This window comes from Cebidichthys violaceus, unplaced genomic scaffold, assembly GCF_023349555.1.
Source record: "Cebidichthys violaceus isolate CVI_PGR_0920_01 unplaced genomic scaffold, fCebVio1.0.p SCAF_64, whole genome shotgun sequence".
Classification (NCBI taxonomy): domain Eukaryota; kingdom Metazoa; phylum Chordata; class Actinopteri; order Perciformes; family Stichaeidae; genus Cebidichthys; species Cebidichthys violaceus.
The window spans coordinates 297,639-320,000 of record NW_027176861.1 but is presented as its reverse complement, the minus strand read 5'-3'; the positions used below and the strand labels follow the sequence as shown (position 1 = coordinate 320,000).

Genomic DNA, 22,362 nt, shown 5'->3' with positions numbered 1-22,362 from the left:
AAAGATATTTTCATCCAGGAATATAAAAGAGTTACAAAGTGTCTTGTAGCTAAAGACACTTTGTGTATTTTATTTGATTGATTAATGGTCTTATTGTCGCTGAAATAAGACTCGTATTTATTGTGTTTGTCTGTTTCTCAGGTCGAAGGCGGACCGAGCCTCGGAGTCCGGAGACTCGGACAACAACAACTATGGTGGTGAAGGCGGCGAGGAGAACGAGGATGAGGACGACGAGTACGACGAAGAGTACGTCCCCGAGTGGCACGAAGACTACGATGAGGACGACATCGACGAGGACGACTTCTTCTCCGACGACGACGAGTCCGAGAACCTGGAGAGAGACTTCAGCCCCTTCGACTGAACCGGGGTCCAGAGAGAGAGGGGGAGGAGCCTCACCATGGCCACGCCCCCTCACCTGAGAGCCTCACCTGATCCCCCCCCTCCCACCGCCAACACTGCTGCACTCACTTCCTGTATTTCACCTTCTATGTTTTCATAAAATCAAAGTACGGAACGAGACGAGGGTCATGTGATGAAAAAACTGTTCTGAGTTTAATATTTAAATTCTGGAGAGAAACAAAATCTTAGTTTAGTCTTTAAATTATGTGAATAAATTATTAATACTACTACTTCTGACATGAAAGTCATGATATTAGTTCTGTTTATTTTTATTTTTTAAATCTGTGTAAACAGTTTGAAACCAGTTTAAACGGTTTGAAGCCAGTTTAAACACTCAGTTTAAAACAAGTTAAAGCCAGTTAGAATGGTTTAAAACCAGATCAAAACCAGTTTAAACACACAGTTTGAAACCAGTTTAAACGGTTTGAAACCAGTTTAAACACACAGTTTGAAACCAGTTAAAGCCAGTTAGAATGGTTTAAAACCAGATCAAAACCAGTTAAAATGGTTTAAAACCAGTTTAAACACAATTTGAAACCAGATTAAAATGAGGAGATTTCTACTTTTGGAACAGTTTGGATTTAAATGGCAGAACTGTGATTTTATGGATCGGAGAACTTTTCTTTCCCTCCTCGTGGTCTCTTCTGGATCTGGATCCGATGATGAAGGATCTTCTGTTGCTATGTTTGTTTCCTGCTGCTGATCAAAGGGATTATTGATCTAAAGATGTATTGTTTCACGCTCTGCCTTCATTTATTTTTATGACAGTAAAGACTAAATGTTTTTTTACGTGTTTGGAGATTTGGATGTTTCTAAGGAACCTGATCCTGATCCTGATCAGAGTCTCTGAAGTATCACTGCAATAACCGATCAATCCATCCATGGATCCAGCTTAGATGGGGCTCTGAGTCCAGGACTCTTGAGATGGGGGTCTGGTCTGAGTCTAGGACTCTTGAGATGGGGGTCTGGTCTGAGTCCAGCTGGTATCGGCTTCCTGTTTGTTGATGTTCTAAAATGTTCTTCTGGTTTCAGCGTCAAACTAAATAAAAGCTTTTTCTGCTGCAAAACGACTTTATTTTATTATATTCATATTTAAAGAGTTTATTTTATTATATTTATTTTTAAAGAGTTTATTTTATTATATTAATATTTAAAGAGTTTATTTTATTATATCAATATTTAAAGAGTTGATTTTATTATAGTATATATAAGGTGTTGTAGTGACTATTTCCACCGCAGGAAAGAGGCAGGGCGCTGTGGCGCTTAGTCTGCAATAAAACCCACGAAGAAGAAGAAGAACGTCATACCAACACTTCCGTGGTGTTTGTTTAGGCTTTAGATTGAACCCGCTGACTCCGCTGGAAATATAAACGTTTATAAAAGTTAATATTAGTTAACCGACATCTTTGATGCGAACGGAAATACAACCGTCGAGTTAACCGACGGATTGTTTTGATGATTAGCCAGTTAGCTCTGTAGCTAGCTTAGTGAGCTAGCTTCCTGCGTTAACGTTAGCCATTAGCTTTGTTCCGGTGAGGAAATGGGACCCATGAGGAACAGACCCCCCATGGGGCCGAGGGGCGAGCACGGACCTCTGTTCGACATGGGGCCACCTCCTCCGGGAGGGTGGGGCCCTCCACCACCTGGTGGATGGGGTCCACCGCCCGAGGAATGGGGACCACCGCCTGCAGGTGGGTGGGGGCCTCCTCCACCTGGAGGGTGGGGGCCGAGAGAGCCTCCACTATGTGGCTGGCCACCAAGGTACAACTGTCTGTTTATATATAACATTCAACTGTCTGTGTGTATATATATATACACACAGACAGACACACACACACCACTATGCTGCTGTAATCCTGTAGATTTCCCCACTGCGGGACTAATAAAGGATTATCTTATTTTACCTTAAGAGGACCATCGCCACCGCCGGGCTGGGGGCTTCATCCCGACGATTGGAGACCTCCTCACCCGGACGATTGGAGACCCCCTCACCCGGACGACTGGAGACCTCCTCACCCGGACGATTGGAGACCTCCTCACCCGGACGACTGGAGACCCCCTCACCCGGACGACTGGAGACCTCCTCACCCTGATGACATGAGACCTCCTCCGAGCTGGGGACCTCCTGGCTGGGGTCCGGAACGTCCCGCTGAGCCGTGGGGGCCCGAGCATGTTCCACCCGGACCCATACCACCTGTTCCTCTTCCGGACCCCGCAGCCTACGGACCGGTGCCTCCTATTCCCCCTCCAGCCTGCGGGCCTCCGTTGGGGTACCTGAGCTACCCTCCTCCCGGCTGGACAGGAGAGGTGAGCCGCGTCCTTCACTGGTCCTCAGTTTACCTCAAGTCCACTTCTTCCTCCCTTATTGTTCAGATCAATGTGATTGAAAAGTGATTGATTAGATTCTTTCTTTGTGTTCAGACCGTTGTGGAGGAGACGATGATCAACCCACCGCCTGATCAGCCTGAGTGGGTGAGTAACGTTGTAGACCTGATCCCTGTACTAGGAGGTTTAGCGGTGTAGTGGTAACATTGTAGACCTGGTCCCTGTACTAGGAGGTTTAGTGGTGTAGTGGTAACGTTGTAGACCTGATCCCTGTACTGGGAGGTTTAGTGGTGTAGTGGTAACGTTGTAGACCTGATCCCTGTACTGGGAGGTTTAGTGGTGTAGTGGTAACGTTGTAGACCTGATCCCTGTACTGGGAGGTTTAGTGGTGTAGTGGTAACGTTGTAGACCTGGTCCCTGTACTAGGAGGTTTAGTAGCAACGTTGTAAACCTGGTCCCTGTACTAGAAGGTTTAGTGGTAACGTTGCAGACCTGGTCCCTGTACTAGATGGTTTAGTGGTAACGTTGTAGACCTGGTCCCTGTACTAGGAGGTGTAGTGGTAACGTTGTAGACCTGATCCCTGTACTAGGAGGTTTAGTGGTGTTGTGGTAACATTGTAGTCCTGGTCCCTGTATTAGGAGGTTTAGTGGTAACGTTGTAGACCTGGTCCCTGTACTAGAAGGTTTAGTGGTAACGTTGTAGACCTGATCCCTGTACTAGGAGGTTTAGTGGTGTAGTGGTAATGTTGTAGACCTGGTCCCTGTACTAGAAGGTTTAGTGGTAACGTTGTAGACCTAGTCCCTGTACTAGATGGTTTAGTGGTAACGTTGTAGACCTGGTCCCTGTACTAGGAGGTGTAGTGGTAACGTTGTAGACCTGATCCCTGTACTAGGAGGTTTAGTGGTGTAGTGGTAACGTTGTAGACCTGGTCCTTGTACTAGGAGGTTTAGTGGTAACGTTGTAGACCTGATCCCTGTACTAGGAGGTTTAGTGGTGTAGTGGTAACGTTGTAGACCTGGTCCCTGTACTAGGAGGTTTAGTGGTGTAGTGGTAACGTTGTAGACCTGGTCCCTGTACTAGGAGGTTTAGTGGTGTAGTGGTAACGTTGTAGACCTGGTCCCTGTACTAGAAGGTTTAGTGGTGTAGTGGTAACGTTGTAGACCTGGTCCCTGTACTAGGAGGTTTAGTGGTGTAGTGGTAACGTTGTAGACCTGGTCCCTGTACTAGGAGGTTTCAACATACCCAGTTTATCCTCTGTTTATCATGTTTAACTAACCCTAACAACCAGATCCTCTAAGGGCTTTATGCCAGTAGTACTTTAGTACTTTTACTGTCTTGGAACAGAGTATTTGTGGTATCGTTACTAGGAGATCTGAGTCCAGGTCTTCAGCAGGATCACGTGTAGATCTGACCTGTTTGTTTTTTTAGATCAAAGCCTTGATTTCAGCTCCGGTTGCTGAGTCGACTCCGGGGGAAACTAAGAATCCCACCGAGGAGGCGGCCATCACTACAACAGCGGCGGCTGACCCCTCCGCCGCTGCCCCGAAACCCAGAACTGATCCCGCCAAGATCAACAGAGCTCTGGGTCTGCTGGGGAAACGCACATTTGATAAGTAAGTTGGTTATTAGAAGCTGGAGTTCATTTGGTCTACTCTTCTTCTACTGTCTCTGACGGCAGTGTGTTTGTGTCCTCAGGCCTCCTCCTGGCAGGTCTACAGGGATCATCTCCTTCATCGGGGTAACGTGACTCATGGGGTTCACATCCAGACCTTCTTTAAACCTTTGTCAATATCACAATTGTCTGTCAACCTCTTTTTCATTTGGATATTTATGGATTTCGTAAGAAAGAACGAGTCCAGTATTGTCTCTGTTGGAGGGACGAGCCCGTCTCCTTAGCTGAGTCCTGAATCCAGATCCAGTTTATAATCCGAGTCCCTCTTGTCTCTGGTCCTCAGCCCACCTTCGGCTACATCGAGAGAGAAGACCTGGAGAAGTTCACCTTCAGCTTCGCCGCCTTCTTTGGAAACCCAAAAGCCATGACGCCCGGGGTCAGAGTTCACTTCACAGCCTGCAAGGAGAAGGTGAGGCAGCATCATCTTCATCATCATCATGATCTTCATCATCATCATCCTAAAACGTATTCAAAGCTGGTTTTAATGTGTGGTGTGTGTGTGTGTGTGTGTGTGTGTGTGTGTGTGTGTGTGTGTGTGTGTGTGTGTGTGTGTGTGTGTGTGTGTGTGTGTGTGTGTGTCGGAGCAGAATGGTTCCATAGCGACTGATGTGAAAGTGGCTCCTGGGGGAACCGAGAACGTGGACACGGAGATCTACGAGGCGGTGGTCAGTCAGCCCATCACAGAGCCTCAGGTCAGTGTAGACGTCCACCCCCACCCCCCACCCTCCCGTTTCCTGCCGTTGACCCTTCCCCATTTGTTTGGTCCGGTCTGCAGCCCGGCGAGCGCCAGTACCCGGGTCAGGTCCACGTGGACATCGGACCACTGAGGACCAACCTGACGTTTGACAGGAAGGACAGCACGGTGACGCTGCTGAAGAACGACCAGGTGCTCATCAACCTGCTGACCGACATCGTCAGCGAGAAGAGGAGGGCCACGAACATCAAACCCAAAATCCCCTCCACCTTCAGCAACACCAACGAGACCAGAGAGAAGGTCAGACCCTGAGGGTTACTGTCACACAGTTACAGACTTCAGACATCAAGTCATCAATCAACATGTCTTCATTTCCTTGAGGCTCAGGTTCAGTCTCTGTCTTCTTTCAGGGAGTCATCATCAGCCTGAAAGACAGCGAAGGTGTCATCAAGTGTGAAGTACACGGCGAGCTTCCCTTCAACGCCAGAGAAAACTTCAGCGACATCGAGTTCACAGACGAAGACGTCAACGAGGAGGTCGAGTTCACTGTCCTGACGGTGAGGAATGCGTCTCTTCAAAGACCTTTTCACTTCCTGTCACAGACTCGACTACCTTCTAGTAGAGGAGTTCATTCTGAAACGGCGTTTGTGATGGTTTTCTTCTTAGCTGAGGGGCGGGAAGCGGGCCATCAGGATCCGCCGGGCGAAGGAGCCCCTCCTCCTGACGCTCTCTGCCGCCACGGAGGCCACCGCCCACAACACCCCCGGTGACAAAGACTTCTTGGTGAACGGGAAGGCCAGCATCAGGCCGGAGCTGTGCATCAACATGAAGCTGGACACGGAGCTGTACGAGGGCATCGTCAGCCAGACGATCATAGAGCCCACGGTAAGGAGGCTTTGTTACTGCAAGTTTAATCTCCTTGAGATCAGATGGGCTATAGCTGGTTTTAACTGGTTCCTCTCTCGCAGCCCAACATGCAGGGTTACCCGGGACAGATCCACGCCAACATCGGGCCCCTCAAGACCAACGTGACCTTTGACCACCGGGACTGTGGCGTCACGCTGCTGAAGAACGACCACGTGTTGATCAACCTGCTGGTGGACGTTACTACCGGGAAGAGGAGGGCGGCCAACATCAAACCCAAAATCCCCTTCACCTTCAGCTACACCAAGGAGAAGAGAGAGCTGGTACCGCACACCGTCACTACCGGTTGAATCTCCGGTTCTTCCTCTTGTGGTCAATTGAAGAGTGAACCGTTAACGTATCTGTGTTTTCAGGGCATCATCACCTTTCTGGGTCCAGAAGAAGGAATCGTCAACTCTGAGGAACACGGAGAGCTTCCTTTTGACATCTGTGAGAACTTCAGCGAAATCAAGTTCAACAGCAGCGACATCCACAAGGAGGCGGAGTTCACGGTCGCCACAGTGAGTACAGTATGTACCTCTGAGGTGTAGTACAGTATGTATCTCTGAGGTGTAGTACAGTATGTACAGTTGTGGTCAAAAGTTTACATACACTTGTAAAGAACATAATGTCATGGCTCTCTTGAGTTTCCAGTTATTTCTACAACTCTGATTTTTCTCTGATAGAGTGATTGGAACAGATACTTCTTTGTCACAAAAAACATTCATGAAGTTTGGTTCTTTCATGACTTTATTATGGGTTAACAGAAAAAGTGACAAAATCTGCTGGGTCAAAAATATACATACAGCAACATGAATTAGCAATTTTGGTGACTTAGAAAGTTGTGTCAATGAAATGAGCTTCATAGCATGGCCTCTTAACTTCTTGTGAGTGATTATGAGTGACTACAGCTGGTGACTTCTCTGAGGCCATTTAAATAGGGCTCATTGGATACAAACGCTACAATGGGAAAGTCAAAGGAGCTCAGCATGGATCTGAAAAAGCGAATCATTGACTTGAACAAGTCAGGAAAGTCACTTGGAGTCATTTCAAAGCAGCTGCAGGTCCCAAGAGCAACAGTGCAAACAATTGTTTGTAAGTATAAAGTGCATGGCACTGTTTTGTCACTGCCACGATCAGGAAGAAAACGCAAGCTATCACCTGCCGCTGAGAGAAAATCGGTCAGGAGGGTGAAGAGTCAACCGAGAACCACCAAAAAGCAGATCTGCCAAGAATTAGAAGCTGCTGGAACACAGGTGTCAGTGTCCACAGTCAAGCGTGTTTTGCATCTCCATGGACTGAGAGGCTGCCGTGCAAGAAGGAAGCCCTTGCTCCAAAAGCGGCACCTTAAGGCTCGACTGAAGTTTGCTGCTGAACACGTGGACAAAGATAAGACCTTCTGGAGGAAAGTTCTGTGGTCAGACGAAACAAAAATCGAGCTGTTTGGCCACAATGCCGAGCAATATGTTTGGAGGAGAAAAGGTGAGGCCTTTAACCCCAAGAACACCATGCCTACCGTCAAGCACGGTGGTGGTAGTATTATGCTGTGGGGCTGTTTTGCTGCCAATGGAACTGGTGCTTTACAGAGAGTAAATGGGATAATGAAGAAGGAGGATTACCTTCAAATTCTTCAAGATAACCTAAAATCATCAGCCCGAAGGTTGGGTCTTGGGCGCAGTTGGGTGTTCCAACAGGACAATGACCCCAAACACACATCAAAAGTGGTAATGGAGTGGCTAAATCAGGCTAGAATTAGGGTTTTAGAATGGCCTTCCCAAAGTCCTGACTTAAATCCCATTGAGAACATGTGGACAATGCTGAAGAAACAAGTCCATGTCAGAAAGCCATCAAATTTAACTGAACTGCACCAATTCTGTCAAGAGGAGTGGTCAAAGATTCAATGAGAAGCTTGCCAGAAGCTTGTGGATGGCTACCAAAAGCGCCTGATTGAAGTGAAAATGGCCAAGGGACATGTAACCAAATATTAGCACTGCTGTATGTATATTTTTGACCCAGCAGATTTGATCACTTTTTCTGTTAACCCATAATAAAGTCATGACTGAACTAAACTTCATGAATGTTTTTTGTGACAAAGAAGTATCTGTTCCAATCACTCTATCAGAGAAAAATCAGAGTTGTAGAAATAACTGGAAACTCAAGAGAGCCATGACATTATGTTCTTTACAAGTGTATGTAAACTTTTGACCACAACTGTACCTCTTAGGTGTAGTACAGTATAAAGTACAGTATGAACCTCTGAGACGTAGTACGGTATAAAGTACAGTATGAACCTCTGAGACGTAGTACGGTATAAAGTACAGTATGAACCTCTGAGACGTAGTACGGTATAAAGTACAGTATGAACCTCTGAGACGTAGTACGGTATAAAGTACAGTATGAACCTCTGAGACGTAGTACGGTATAAAGTACAGTATGAACCTCTTAGGTGTAGTACGGTATAAAGTACTGTATGTACCTCTTAGGTGTAGTACGGTATAAAGTACAGTATGAACCTCTTAGCTGTAGTACGGTATAAAGTACAGTATGAACCTCTTAGCTGTAGTACGGTATAAAGTACAGTATGAACCTCTGAGGTGTAGTACAGTATAAAGTACTGTATGTACCTCTGAGGTGTAGTACAGTATAAAGTACTGTATGTACCTCTTAGCTGTAGTACAGTATAAAGTACAGTATGTACCTCTTAGGTGTAGTACAGTATAAAGTACTGTATGTACCTCTTAGGTGTAGTACAGTATAAAGTACAGTATGAACCTCTTAGCTGTAGTACAGTATAAAGTACAGTATGTACCTCTTAGGTGTAGTACAGTATAAAGTACTGTATGTACCTCTGAGGTGTAGTACAGTATAAAGTACTGTATGTACCTCTGAGGTGTAGTACAGTATAAAGTACTGTATGTACCTCTGAGGTGTAGTACAGTATAAAGTACAGTATGAACCTCTTAGCTGTAGTACAGTATAAAGTACTGTATGTACCTCTGAGGTGTAGTACAGTATAAAGTACTGTATGTACCTCTGAGGTGTAGTACAGTATAAAGTACAGTATGTACCTCTGAGGTGTAGTACAGTATAAAGTACTGTATGTACCTCTGAGGTGTTTTTGACTCTTCAGGTGAAATCAGAAAAGAGAGCCATCAGGCTGTTGAGGACGAAGAGGGTCGAGGACCAAATCTTGGAGGAGCAGAAGAGACGGGAGGAGGAGGAGAAGAGGAAGAGAAAGGAGGAGGAGGAGAGGAGGAAACGAGAGGAGGAGGAGAGGAAGAGGAGGGAGCAGGAGGTGGAGGAGCGACGGAGAGAGGCGGAGAGGAAGAAGAGGGAGGAGGTGTCGGCAGCGTTGGCAGCAGCCAAATGCAAAGTAAGAAACACGATTTAACCAGTAAGTTAGATTTTCACTTTTAGGCTTAACTTGTTAAACACAAAGTCTAAATTAATTCAGTTTAAATGGATGAGTTTAGTAACGTTGAATGTTTTATTTAGCTTAGTTTAATATATCTTCTTCCTCTCAGTGGTCGCCCCTCGGTGTCAGAGTGAGAAACCCCGACACGCTGGACGACGTCAGCAAGGAGCGATTCCAAGGCACCGTCCTCAAAGCCATTTCCAAATATCCTCGTAAGGAGATCAAGAAGGAGCCCGAGGAGAACAAGGAGGAACAAGGAGGTGGACAGATGCTCCTCGAACAGGTACAAAGGAAAAGAAATCCTTGAAATGTTTTTATTATTTATTCCGTTACTTTAGCCGTGAATTTAAATGTTTTTCTTTCCCGCACGTGAAAATCAAAATGGAGAAAATGGATGAAGATAAGAAGAAAGAGGCGGAAGGCAAACCGGAAGGAGAGGAGGGAAAGATGGAGATGAAGAAGGAGGAGGAGGAGAACCAGGAGGCGTCTCAAGCTGCAGGAGGACCAGCTGTGAAAGCGGACCCAGAGATGGGTCGACTGGTGATGACCATCGACGGCCAACAGAAGCTGCTTCCCTTCGGACCCAACGACCTGCTGAGCACCGCCACCATGCTGGACGGAGACAAGGTTAGACGATCGCAAACGTTACTTCATGTTAATTATACACGGATCCTCGGGATTCAAGGATCATTTGTTGTTATTGTACAACATGGGATTAAACAACCAAAAGCAGTTGTGGTCCCTTAAGGCCGGGGGTTTAACCCTAACCGCTCTGTGCACGTTGTATTTCTACACCCTGAACCCCCGAGTTAAAAAATCTCTACTCTGTGTAGTACCCGACGTCATGAGCATTTTACCACGAGCCCATTGACTTGTAGATACCATTAAAAAAGTTTTACAACGTTAGCATGAAAAAAGAGCTCTTAGCATGAATAAAGAGCTGTTAGCGTGAACAAAGAGCTGTTAGCATGGATAAAGAGCTGTTAGCGTGAATAAAGAGCTGTTAGTGTGAATAAAGAGCTGTTAGCATGAAAAAACAAACTTCAGCATGAAAAAGAACCATTAGCATGCTGTTTGACTGCTTCACAAATGAAGAGCACCGATGCATTCTGGGTATTATATGCGTAATGTCAACATGTATGGACTGGTATGGAAGAAGAATATGATGTGTAGCATTAATAAAGAATTAAGAGGACTGTGGGGTAAATGGTCTCATTTAAACAGCTCACTGCACGGTTCTTGTGTTTGTAATCAAAGTGAGGGTTAGGGTTACCTAACCTAACCCTCACTGCATGTAAAGTTCTGTAGAAGTTTATTCTGAACTGTGTCTCCTCTGTGAAGGTACGCTTCAACATCGCCACCCACGGAGAGACCAAAGAGGAAAGAGCCACCTTCGTGGAGATCCTCCCCGACTCCTTCGAGGAGTCCATCGAACAACGTCGACACGTAAGTCAACGTCTTTAAACCGACGGTTCGAGCCCTGACCGGCAGACGACCGACTGGATTGACGGTTTGTGTTTCTTTCTCCCACCAGGGCATTGTGATCGAGTTCTCTCACGCCTCCGGACTCATCAAGTGTGCTCAGAACCCTCAGCTCTACTTCCACATGTCGGAGGTGATCGAGAAGAAGAGACTGGAGCTAAACGAGAAGGTCGAGTTCAGCGTCGTCCCGGTGAGTCCTGATCCTCCTCTACGTCTTATGTTCCTTCTGATGTGTATTTAAAGGTTTTAGACGGCAGCATATAATCTGTAGAGTTTGTCTCCGTTAGTCTGATAATCTGTCTTTGTTGAAGAAAGGCCTCGTATAACCTATGTTGAACCCAGCATATTTGGTTTCATAAGAACATCTGTGAGAAGTGATAAAGTCATGCAGGAACATTGGGAGATAAGAACACGTTTCCCGTAAGTAAGTAAATAAGAAGACGTTACAAATATCACGTGACCTGCATCCTGACCCCAGACAGAAGAAGAGAGCATGACATCATGAGAAGACCAGATGTGCTTTGATTGGTGGAAAGTGATGTCAGGGGCCGGATTTAAGAGTATAAAGAGTCGGACTAAGAACTAACTCTTTGGATCTGTTGTGAACGTATAAAACGATCCCCGCTGGTCGCAACTCCAAGAACTGCGTCTCTTCTCTTCCTTTCTGCCACATCTTCAACATTCTCATTACATTTTTCTGTGTAAAAACATTCTGTTATTGTTTCTCCAAGCATGAAACGGCGGACGGTGGGAACCAGGCCATCCGGATAAAACGCTTCACCGAGAGCGTTTTCCTCCCCGTCCGTAAACTAGGTGGCGTCGGGGCCAATAAAGGGAAGGTGAGGAGGACTTGATTTATATCTACACAGTTATGATGTGTCTGTTTTTGTTCATTCATTTTTCTCAAGTTTAAAGTGACAGAATTCTCACGTTGGTAACATTTTTGATACAATATAAAAGCTGTACTCTGTTCTTTAAACAACATTAACATCAACTTCCACGTGATTTGAATAAAGGATGATATATTTTCACAATGATTTTAGGCTCTATTGCAAAGCTGCATATTGCTTTTATGGTGTAACTATCTCCTAAACGGATTTAGCAGTTGTGTGCATTTAACAAACAAAGCGTTTTCATAACAAGACGTTGGATGTTTGTCTGATATGCGTATTGTTAATAGATGACCATCAAGCTGGCAAAAACAGAAGACACTGAGTGAGTAATGATTTTTATTTAAATGTTATGTTCAAGTGTAAAGATCGGGATGGGCTAATAGATTACCAGAGAGTTCTTTCTTCTTTTATAATTAAAATATTTGCCTATTTATAGATCGTTCAACCACTAGGTCACATTTGTAACCTGACTAAATGGCACAATGGCATCTAAACCTGATGCATAGAAATACAAATTCTGTGAAATTATTCTAATAAGCCTGCCTGACTTTTCAGAAAAGAAAAACCAGAGACAGACAAGCTGAAGGCCGTGGTGAAAAATCTTAGAACGCAGGACAGCAAGACCGGTATCGGCAGAAGGGATTACGGCGCCGCTCGCCGTAAATATGGCCGGAGCAGAAGTAGGAGCAGGAGTCCGAGTAGGAGCAGGGCCAGGAGTAGAAGCAGGAGCAGGAGTCCGCCCAGAGACCAGTTTGGACGCATCATCAAAAAGAGACGCAGCACCAGCGCCGACCGTGACCGTAAAGGCAGCAGATACAGGCGAAGCCGAAGCCGCGAGAGACCCAACCGGCCGACCAAAAGTCGCACTAAGAGCAACAGCAGGAGTCGCAGCCGAAGCAAGAGTCGCAGTAGGAGTCGCAGTAGGAGTCGCAGCAGGAGCAAGGAGAGGACAATCAGGAAGAGGAGCAAAATCAGCAGAGAACGTGATGAAAGTCTCAAGAGGAGGAGGGAGCTAAGCCCTCCTCCCAGACGTGGTGGAGTTGTGGACGACGAGCTAGCGAGGAAGAAGCGGGAGCTGGAGGAGCTGAACGACATGATTGCCTACAAAAAGTCGCTGGTGGACATTGACCCTGGACAGAGGACTTGCATAGACTATGACCACGGCCGGATCGCCGTACCTCTCACAGAGTACAAACCAGTCCGGTCCATCCTAAAGAAACGATCAGATGAACCCGATTATCTCCACCGTTCTTCTCAGCCCTATGACGATCCTTATTATGACCGGCCATACAGTCCTTACCAAGAAAGGCGGTACGGCGAGCGCCCCAGTGATCCTTACGCCAGTCGTTCCTACACCGATCGTCCTTATGGTGAGCGTCCCTACGCCGATCGTCCTTATGAAACTCGTCTCTATGGTGAACCTTCCTACGGAGGCCCTCCTTCTGCCAGCCAACGTTACACTGATCGCTACGATGTTTATGATGAACCGTATGACGATCGCTACTATGACCCGGCATATGTGGACCGACCTCACGATGATCCGTATCGCCCTGTCCAACAGAGCCAGTCTCCACAACCCCATGGTCCCTCACCTTCTCCTCAGTCAGCCCAAGTTCCTTCTGCCTCCACTCAACCTCCCTTGATGAATACTGCTGTAACTTCATCTTCCCAACCCTCTCTGAGACCTCCTTCTCCCACAGAACCGCCTCCTAGAAGCCCCTCTCCCACACCGAAGAACGCAACTCCACGCCAGGCAGCTGTGAAACAGCCCCTCGACCGCTTCCTCGACATGCTTAATAAAAAAGTGGATGCTGAAAAGAAATCGGAACCAGTTCATGTGAATGATGATCTTCTGCCTCATGAGCGGGCACTTCAAGATTGCAGTGGTTTCTCTCGTATCGTGGGATTGGCTCAAGAGCAACCCAGCAGCAGTCTAGCTCTAGATGGTAAAAATATACAACTGAGCCCTAAAAGATCCTCACTAGAGAGAACAAGTGAGGAACCAAAGCACAAGACGGAACCCTACGACAAGATCCAAAGTCTACTTCGTACAATTGGTCTGAAGCTGAGTACAGGAGATATGACCAAACTGGCGAGCCGAGCCCAAGAAAAAATCTACAGCCCAAAGTCCTCATCCTCAGAAAGAGAGACTTTGTCATCCTCGAGGGAAGAACGGCAAACAAGTAGAACCGGTTCCGTTGAATTGGATCACATTTATTCCCCCTTGCCTACTAGGTCCTCCAGTTTGGAGCCACTCGGCAGATCGAAAGCTGTCTCGGAGTATGAAGGATTCCTGGACCAGCAGGAGCTGGAGGCACTACAGAAGGCGCAACAGCAACAGAGTCTTACCAAAACAATGGGGAGCACACCCTCCACCACTTCCCCTCCAACAGCTCCTCCTGGGCCTCCGCCTGCCCACTACCAACATCCACCCCCACCAATCAACTGGCCCCTTGGAGTCACTACCCAGATTCCTCCAGTGCAGAGCTCCACAACCCCCAGCATGGGTTTTCCAGTTTCTCCTGCAGCTGGTCAACCACCCCCGAGATTTGGACTTCCTCCAGGGCCTCCCCCTGGACCTCCTCCACGGCGTCCTGCACAGCCTCCTCCAGGACCACCTCCTGGACCTCCACCCCAGCACCCTCCTGGACAACCTCCTTTTGCTCAACCCTCCAGTCATGCAGTCTTTCCTTTTATTGGCCAACCTCCTGCAGCGCCACCCCTTAACACCTCCAGTCCTTTAATCACTGCAGCAGTATCACCACCACCATCGACACCCACAACATTGAGTCCAGCTAACGTTAAACAACCGACCATCTCTACCACAGTGGCTAGATGCCTGAAGGTCATAGAGACGGTGAAATCTCTGGCTGTTCAACCGCCAGCCAAACCGGTCAAATCCGTCCAGTTCAATTTACCCACAGTCTCTCCATCATCCTCCGGTCATCAGACATCAACAGAGGCAGATGATGAAATAAAGAACAAGCAGAAGGAGAAGGTATGATCAGCGTCTTTCACTTAATTAAAAGTAAACAAGTAGGGTCAGAGTTACTCAAGACGTTGTTGAATCAGGAAACAAATACTGTAGCTGTAGATGTTCATCCAGAGCTCTACGATGCCTCATATTAGTAGAGACCGGACAAAACTGTTTATAAATGTTTGTGTATAAACCATATGGTACAAACAATGAAAACAACGCTGCCGTATTTATGCATAGATAATCTTATGTTGAGTAAAATTTGCTTTGCGTTTGGTGTGAACGTATCATAAGAGAACCTGTGAAGAGTTTTATTGCGCCGATAAGAAGGTTGTGGTTGTTAAAAGGGCTTCTTGTTGGCCACTGAAGTTCAGTTTGTTATACAATATTACAAGTTATTCTTCCCTCGAGTGTGTGGTTGTATCTGCTGTCATTGTTGGATTTTCTTAGCCACATGTAATCGCATGTGATCTAGACAGATGGCACACTGAAGTAGAACCCTTTAGAAATGATGGATAAAGCTTTGATGCGGCATTTTGTTTCTGTTGCAGCTGGATTCGTATAACCAAAGGGTTTTAGAAAAGAGGGAGCAGTACTACAAGGACTGGCTGAGCCGCAAGAATCAGAGTGGAGAGTGGAAGGACGGCGTACGGGTCTTCCCAGGTATCAGATCTTCTTCAGTTACATACTCTAAACTTAACTAGCAACCTTTGAATTACAGGAATTTGCGAGTTAAGCATGACGTTATGTTCTCGTGCAAGTTCTTTCAAGTTAACAGCTGCATGTCATTTATTTTTTATGTTTAGGGCTTAAGATTTAAGATACTATTCAGCTACTTTGAGCAGCTTAAAATACATTATTTTTCCCTGACAGTTAGCCAGGCTTTAGTTACTTGATTATCCACATCTCCAGAGATGTGGTAGAAATGGTAAAAGTTCACACGATGGAAGTATCGCTAAGTTTTTTCTGGATGTGACTAAAGTATAGACGTGTCTCCAGTTGAAGTGGTCTTGCAGTCTCACCGTAGAAAGTCCTTTAGAGTTCACCGTAGGATTTCATTCAGTTGTCGTAGCTCCACCTCAACGCTACACGAATGTCTTGCGCATTCTCACGGTGTGTCTTGTTTCATTTTGTGATAGAGATTGAGGATCACAACAAAGAAGGTTTGTCCTGGAAATGTCTTTGCTTTGTTATATTTTCTAGCATCTCTCGTGCTCCCCCAGTAGCACCAACACATGGTTGCATTATTCAGGAGCGGCATTCAGCGACAGCAGAAATCCTGACGTAGTAACAGACAACTAGACCTTTTAAGGGGCATTGCAGTTGCTCGTTAGCCGAGTCTAGTGGTTCGTCCCGGCGATCAAGAAAAGAAGCCAGCTGCAATATCAACTGTACAAAGTAAAATCTTTTTCCTCTTCATATGATGTTATCTAGTTTCAAGGAACCAAGAGTCCAGAAATCACGATATAGTCAGATGAGCTTATGAGACTTTAATAGAGTTTTTAGTAAGCTTAGGTTTTGTTTGACTTTTCTAAATACCGCTGACGAGTTTCAGTACCGATACCAACACTGTATGTTCTTGATTTAAGTACTAAGTAAACAGAACTATGAAACTGAACATGCAGTTGATATCAACCTGGGTACCTGACCATTTTCAGTACTTGATACTTCAGAGACATTTTGGTTAGTACCAAGTAATTATAGAGGTGTGATACCCAGCACGAGTAGTTAGCTAGACAAGTCAAGCTAGTTTTGTTCGGTACAGTTATTCCTCTTCCAGCTTAGATACTGTCAGTGGGTACTGACTTCTTCCTTCACCAAATGGTCTCATACCTGTGTTTTAATGGAATCTGCAGTCTGGGACCACATGGGTACAAGGCTGTGAATATATTTGGACGGATTCAAGACCAACATCCCTTCAGTCCTTCTTCAAGTGGTTCAGTCTCAGAGCCACAAGGCGTTGAACCGTGAACAGGATTGTGGTTCAGCAGCACTTTGACTCCGAGTCCCCTGATCCAGTAGATTTCTGTTCATCTACTCCGTAGCACCCACCCTCCAGTTTCCCCTCCGGTAGACCCTGTTAGCACCATTCAGCTCAGCCATCGCCATGTTGAGAGCCTTTTGGAGGCAATAGATCCAGAACTCCTGTTTGAAGAAAAGACGAAGACGACGGTGAACAACGAGGCGTCTTCAACTCGTCAGCTGGATACTTTCACTACGACCAGAGAGAGAAGGATGCTAAAGAACACAAGTCTTCTCTCCTACCTAAAACTGTGACCACTGAGTGTAGACTAGCTAGCTGAACATGCTAAGCTAATCATTAAGCTTGGATTTGATATTAACTGACGGTAAAGCCTGTAAACTACATGCTGCTATTTAAATAAACCTAGAAAGTCCAGATGTTCAGGAATGACGGCGTAGGAGGATAACGCCCAGTCGGTACTACTGTTTGTAGTACTAAGTATGTAGTACTTGGGTAGTACTACTCTTACGACGCTAACACCTCTTAAACAAAGGTATGAAACTCAAACAAAACGTAATAGTTGAGATGTTTTGTGCAGCACGAGGAACAGAGTTTAGATGACTTTTACACACATGGCTTAAATAATAGGTGTGTGTGTGTTATATATATATATATATATATATATATATATATATATATATTAATATTAATAATAATAATCCAGGACACCATCTAGTAACAGTGGCCTAGATGTTAACATCTAGGGTTGTTTTGTTGGGAGAGAATGTAAGAGGGTAAATACAGGTTTTTGACCAGAAACGGGTGTTCATGTGAGTTGTATAAATGCTTTTGCCTTTGGACTTCAGGAAGACTTTCAGTTTTCTAAGCTGCAATTTCCCTGATATCCAGAAAACGTTTTCACAGAAGAATTCTGAAGACCTCTCTCGTCGTGGCCGTGCAAAGTAGAGCTTCGTAATTCTGTTAGTATCCTACTAGTATCTTTACTAGTCAGTTGCGTTTACTGCATTGTTTATGAGCTGTGGTCCAGTCACCAAACCTGGAGTGATTCATGCAAGGTTAGAGTCATGACTGAGGTAAGGACGACATTCCCACATCACCGAGGTCATTTCACAACGGCAGACTGTATCGGCTTTAGCTGCTAACGTAGCTTCTCCTTCCAATCTGTGACGTTAGCTCAGGAAGCTAACGTCGAGAGCTTCCCCTGTTGGTCAGATGGCATTAACGTTCATTATTGATAATGTACTGAGTTAAGTTATGTAGCATTGTGTCAAAGCTAAATCTGTCCCAAATATATCACATATGATCTGACTGAATTAGGACCTTTTTGTATTCTGAGCCTTGACCTAGCTTTACCTTCCAGTCTGAAGCTAACATTAGCTCAGGAAGCTAACAGAGCTTTTACCGTAGGGGTCGTGTTTATAATATTTATAATACAATATTACATGATTATTCTTAAGAATGTGGTTTAGGTAATATGCAACTCCCTTTTCCTTTCAGCTGGTGAAACGATCTGTTAGCTCAGGAAGCTAACGTAGAGAGCTTTTAACATCATGTAGGAGTCAGTTGGATGTCGTTAGCTTTGGCATTTTCAGGCCCGACTTACTGGTAGTCTGTCATCACTATGGTAAGTAACTCTATACCTAAAATCAACCACTTAGTTATTGTTAACAATCATTTTTAAGTAATATTTAACCCTTTTTGATAAATTACGCCCCCTCAACAAGTCTAGCACATCAGTGTTTTTACCTTTTTTATTACCTGTGAATCGGACCCTCGGAATTCTGGACTTTAAACTAGCCTGAAGCTAATGTTAGCTCAAGGAGCTAACGTAGAAATCTGTGAGTATCGTTGGTCGCCAGATGGAAATCGTTATCTTTATCGGTGTAGTTGGTTCAGTAATATCGGGACTCGGATTAGAAACCTAGTCGACGTCTGAGGTTCTTTTCAAGTTGTTTCTGTTCCCAACATGTTCAGATGTAACAGAATTCAGTCTGTGACGATAACTGGTTTATATGTATTGTCGTGCTCAATGATTGTTATCCAGATCATGTTTTTGGGCATTTTCTTTTGCTTTTGTTTCAGTCTTCGAATCGGCACAAACGCTGACTGTCATTTCTCAATCGGTGTATTTTTGCAGTTCCATGACCCCAAACGTCAATAAGCCATCTCACCTTTTGCTCATTTAAATCCTCTGAACTCAGCGAGTCTCATCTTTGTATTTAAAATGTGCTGCTCAGGTAACTTTCTCACACATGAAAACCAGACCACCTCTTTAGACATTAGTTCAGACTGAAGTGGAGACGATGAGGTCCAGTGTGGAGTCGGGGAACAGAAATGGAATATCACTTTTAAAGATTTCTGTAATTGTTAACGGAAAGTAAGTTAATGGCATAAATCCAGTGACTCATTCATTTGAGATTCCATTTCCTTTCTCTAAATGAAATACTGGACTCGGCTTCAGATTACGAGAAACCAGAATAGAGAAAACGTTTTGTAATTAAAGAAATTAGTTTTTACTTTTAAAGTAAGACAAAGTTTTGTAATTAGATGTAGTAAAATATGAAAGTTTTAGTGCTTTGTTAGCAGTTTGTGCTGCATGTTATGTTTCCAGATAGTCGGGGTTTGTACATAAACTCAGCAGTTAGCTAGCAAGATGCTATAAAACGAAGCTAAACGTCATCCGAAGCTTTTCAGATCTAAACTGTGATATCCAGCATTTTATCTTTAAGTAACTAAAAGTTTAGAACTGATAAAGAAACGTTTAACATTGAGTAATGGCAATATGTTTTGTCTTGACGGTGAAGGTAGGTGATCATTTTGATCTTTTAATCGTATTAATTGATCAGTTTGAGAATGTTGAAGTTAGACATGTATCACTTGAATCATGAACTAAACACGGTGCTTTGAAGTTCTTAAACTCACAAAATATACTTTTACCACAAATATTTTTCCGTAACCAGTAGGTTGTCTTATCTGTTTGTTTAGTACGTTTTTGGTTCATCAACACATTCAAAAACAGTTAAACTGTAAAGTTTAGAACTTAATGGTTAACTTTCCTGGTGTATTAATAATTACTTTAGTCAATTTAATGAAAATCGATACAGTGAGCTAGAGATCAATAAGAAAGTGCTCTCACGTAAACACATGAGGAAGTCAGCATAAAGGTAGACGATAGAATCCGCTACCACAGGTGGATTTTGTTCACAAGTATTGTTCAGTATTGTGAGTTGTTGCTGGTAAAAGTCTGGCTGGTTCCACAGAGATCAGGTGACTTCAGTCCAACAGTCAGACTTGTGTCTACTTAAGAACGTCTGGATCGGCCCACAGCCGTCGTTCTAGAGGATCACTTTTGATCTTTATGCTGTTATAGTTAGTCTACAGACTGTTCTAATAGATCTTTGTGAAACCAGCCTCAGGACTTGTGTCCCTCAATGCAAAGAGACAGTTTGGGATCAGCTAGTGCAACAGATTCTTCAGGTTGTGACTTACAAATGTAATCTTGTTAAATTTCTGCAGGCATGCCGAATGCCAGCCAGCCCAAGAACGTTTGGATCTGCGGTCATTCGCTGGTGTACTGGGCCGAGTCCCGGGCCAAGTCTCCAGAGGTAGGTATGCAGCTGGGCATGAACCCCAGCAAGGTGACCATCTGGTGGAAGGGCACCCAGGGCATGACGTGGTCCCAGCTGCTGCCCCAGCTCCACCAGCTGAAGGTTACCTGGCCTAACCCGGACGTCCTCATCATGCACCTGGGGGGCAACGACCTGAGCACCGACAGCCCCACCGACCTGCTGGCCTCCGTCAAGAAGGATCTGACCTCCATGAGGAGCATCTTCCCGCAGTGCGTCCTGGTGTGGTCCAACGTTCTCCCCCGGAGGGTGTGGCGCCACTCCACCGACAACCACGAAGTTGACCTGGTCCGCACCACGGTGAACCGCAGGATCCAGAACATCGTCTCGGAGCTGGGCGGCATTTCGCTGACCCACGACAACATCAGGTGCGGCACCAACACGGGCCTGTACCGGGCCGACGGCGTCCACCTGTCGCCCAAAGGCATCGACGTCTTCAACTTGAACCTGCAGGATTTCCTGGAGAAGTGGGAGATGGAGCTCACCTAAAGAAAAGTTAAGAGGCGTATCCATTATTTTCTGCTTTTATGTCGAGTTTTTTTATTTCTAATCATAGCTAGTAAAGTAACTTCACCTGTAAAGGGTCCAGTTTTATTTGTAGTTGTATCTTTAAACACAGGAACTCTAAGAGCCGTTCTACATGAAACACTTGTCTGTATTATAACAATAAACTGAATATCAACTGATCTGCTGTTTCTCCTGCTTTCATCTTCCTAATGAACACTGTCAGTTATGGATATATATATATATATATATATATATTACATTATCTTTAAGAACATGAATACTGGTAAAATACACATTTTGTTAATTGAGGTGTATCTTCTGTTCATTTTACGAGAAAACCCTGAACCGGTCAATGGTTAGTGTCACCATGGTGACAGAACATTCTCAACATTCTCAGAAAACAGTTGAGCTCATTTGATACTTATAGAAACTGTTTCAGCGCTCAGAACAACATCACTTCATCCTCCACTGAAGTTTCCACGTTGCACCTGTTGGAGTCGACCAGGTGAGTTCTGGTTCTCTCTGCAGGTTCCAGTCCAGGTGAAGCTCAGGATGAACTGAAGACCTCCTAAACATCTCACACCTCCACCACAATCTCATCGTCCTGACGGGGTTTCTGACACCAGGCCTCAGCTTTGTGACACAGGTCCTGTTTCAAACTAATGTTCAGTTAGAATAAGAAACCATTTGAACTACAGTAAGTCTGGGGTTTTTCACCAAACACCATCTGACACTAAAACGTGTGAGATGAAACACTTATTTAAAAACAATGTTCTACGGTTGTTGTTCTTATTTTTTCACAAAAATGTAAATATTCTTAACCGCCGTCTAAGAAGAAGTGAATGTTCATACATTCATACATGTTTATTTAATCATTTTACTGACTGTTAGAGATTAATTTAAATAACTTCACATCAACACGTTCTTCAGTAAAAACATTAAACACACTTCTGTTCCTTTTTAAACAGGATTGACCTGTTTTACAGTAAGATGCTTTTACTGAACTTCTTCCCGTAGTTTTGTTGTTTCAGATCAAAGCTCTGCTTTAAATGTGACGTTCAGACCGGAGACACTGAGAATAAACAGGATGTAAATACGTTGTTTACTGTCTAATGTACTTAAATTACTGTTTTTATTCAATAAAGAAAACACTGAAATATTATTTTCTAGTGTTTTATTTGAATTTAAAGAAACATTTGTTACATTTTATTTATGTTTGTGTGTAATTTAAACGATTCAGACCAGGTCCCTTTAGTAGCTCTTCCTGAGCTTTCGGTCATGGAAGAGAGATAACCGATGAAGACCTTAAGTCTCACTGTGCAACACAAACTATTATTCTGTCTGTATATATAATATTGTGTTATTGTGGAGTTTTTACGTATTTAATATTCCTTACTTTTTATTTACTTATTTATAATACTTGTTTTGATCTTGCTTTTTTACTATGTCTCTTGTTTGCACTATACTGCATATATGTGTATATG

At 44.5% G+C, this 22,362-nt stretch overlaps 2 protein-coding genes across 3 annotated transcripts in view; both read left to right on the top strand.

Annotated features, from left to right (window-relative positions):
* LOC137890276 (cullin-9) overlaps positions 1 to 1,466 on the top strand; it is a 27,176-nt gene extending 25,710 nt beyond the window's left edge. Inside the window, exon 45 of the mRNA XM_068734443.1 lies at positions 142 to 1,466. Coding sequence (XP_068590544.1) covers positions 142 to 361 — 220 coding nt within the window. The 3' untranslated portion in view covers positions 362 to 1,466. The remainder of the gene's footprint in view (positions 1 to 141) is intronic.
* A 261-nt stretch (positions 1,467 to 1,727) lies between these two features.
* Positions 1,728 to 22,040, top strand: si:dkeyp-121d4.3 (uncharacterized). 2 transcript variants are annotated; one of them, XM_068734444.1, is made up of 22 exons: positions 1,728 to 2,160; positions 2,310 to 2,706; positions 2,821 to 2,871; positions 4,154 to 4,338; positions 4,421 to 4,463; positions 4,681 to 4,806; positions 4,985 to 5,089; positions 5,173 to 5,391; positions 5,502 to 5,648; positions 5,758 to 5,976; positions 6,060 to 6,278; positions 6,369 to 6,515; positions 9,125 to 9,367; positions 9,519 to 9,692; positions 9,797 to 10,036; positions 10,751 to 10,855; positions 10,944 to 11,081; positions 11,623 to 11,730; positions 12,072 to 12,106; positions 12,340 to 14,782; positions 15,313 to 15,424; positions 20,262 to 22,040. In XM_068734444.1, exons 1-22 carry the CDS (start codon positions 1,940 to 1,942, stop codon positions 20,858 to 20,860), a joined length of 6,276 nt encoding a protein of 2,091 aa, XP_068590545.1. In that variant the 5' UTR covers positions 1,728 to 1,939; the 3' UTR covers positions 20,861 to 22,040. The 2 variants fall into 2 exon arrangements, with proteins under 2 accessions (XP_068590545.1, XP_068590546.1); XM_068734445.1 differs by lacking the exon at positions 20,262 to 22,040 and adding an exon at positions 15,965 to 17,269.
* The last annotated feature ends 322 nt before the right edge of the window (positions 22,041 to 22,362 follow it).

Coding starts and splice junctions, on each gene's coding strand:
- si:dkeyp-121d4.3 (XM_068734444.1), top strand. CDS start 1,940: ATGGGACCCATGAGGAACAGACCCCCCATGGGGCCGAGGGGCGAGCAC. Junction 4,807..4,984: donor TCACAGCCTGCAAGGAGAAG/GTGAGGCAGCAT, acceptor GTGTCGGAGCAG/AATGGTTCCATAGCGACTGA. Junction 5,649..5,757: donor TCGAGTTCACTGTCCTGACG/GTGAGGAATGCG, acceptor TTTTCTTCTTAG/CTGAGGGGCGGGAAGCGGGC.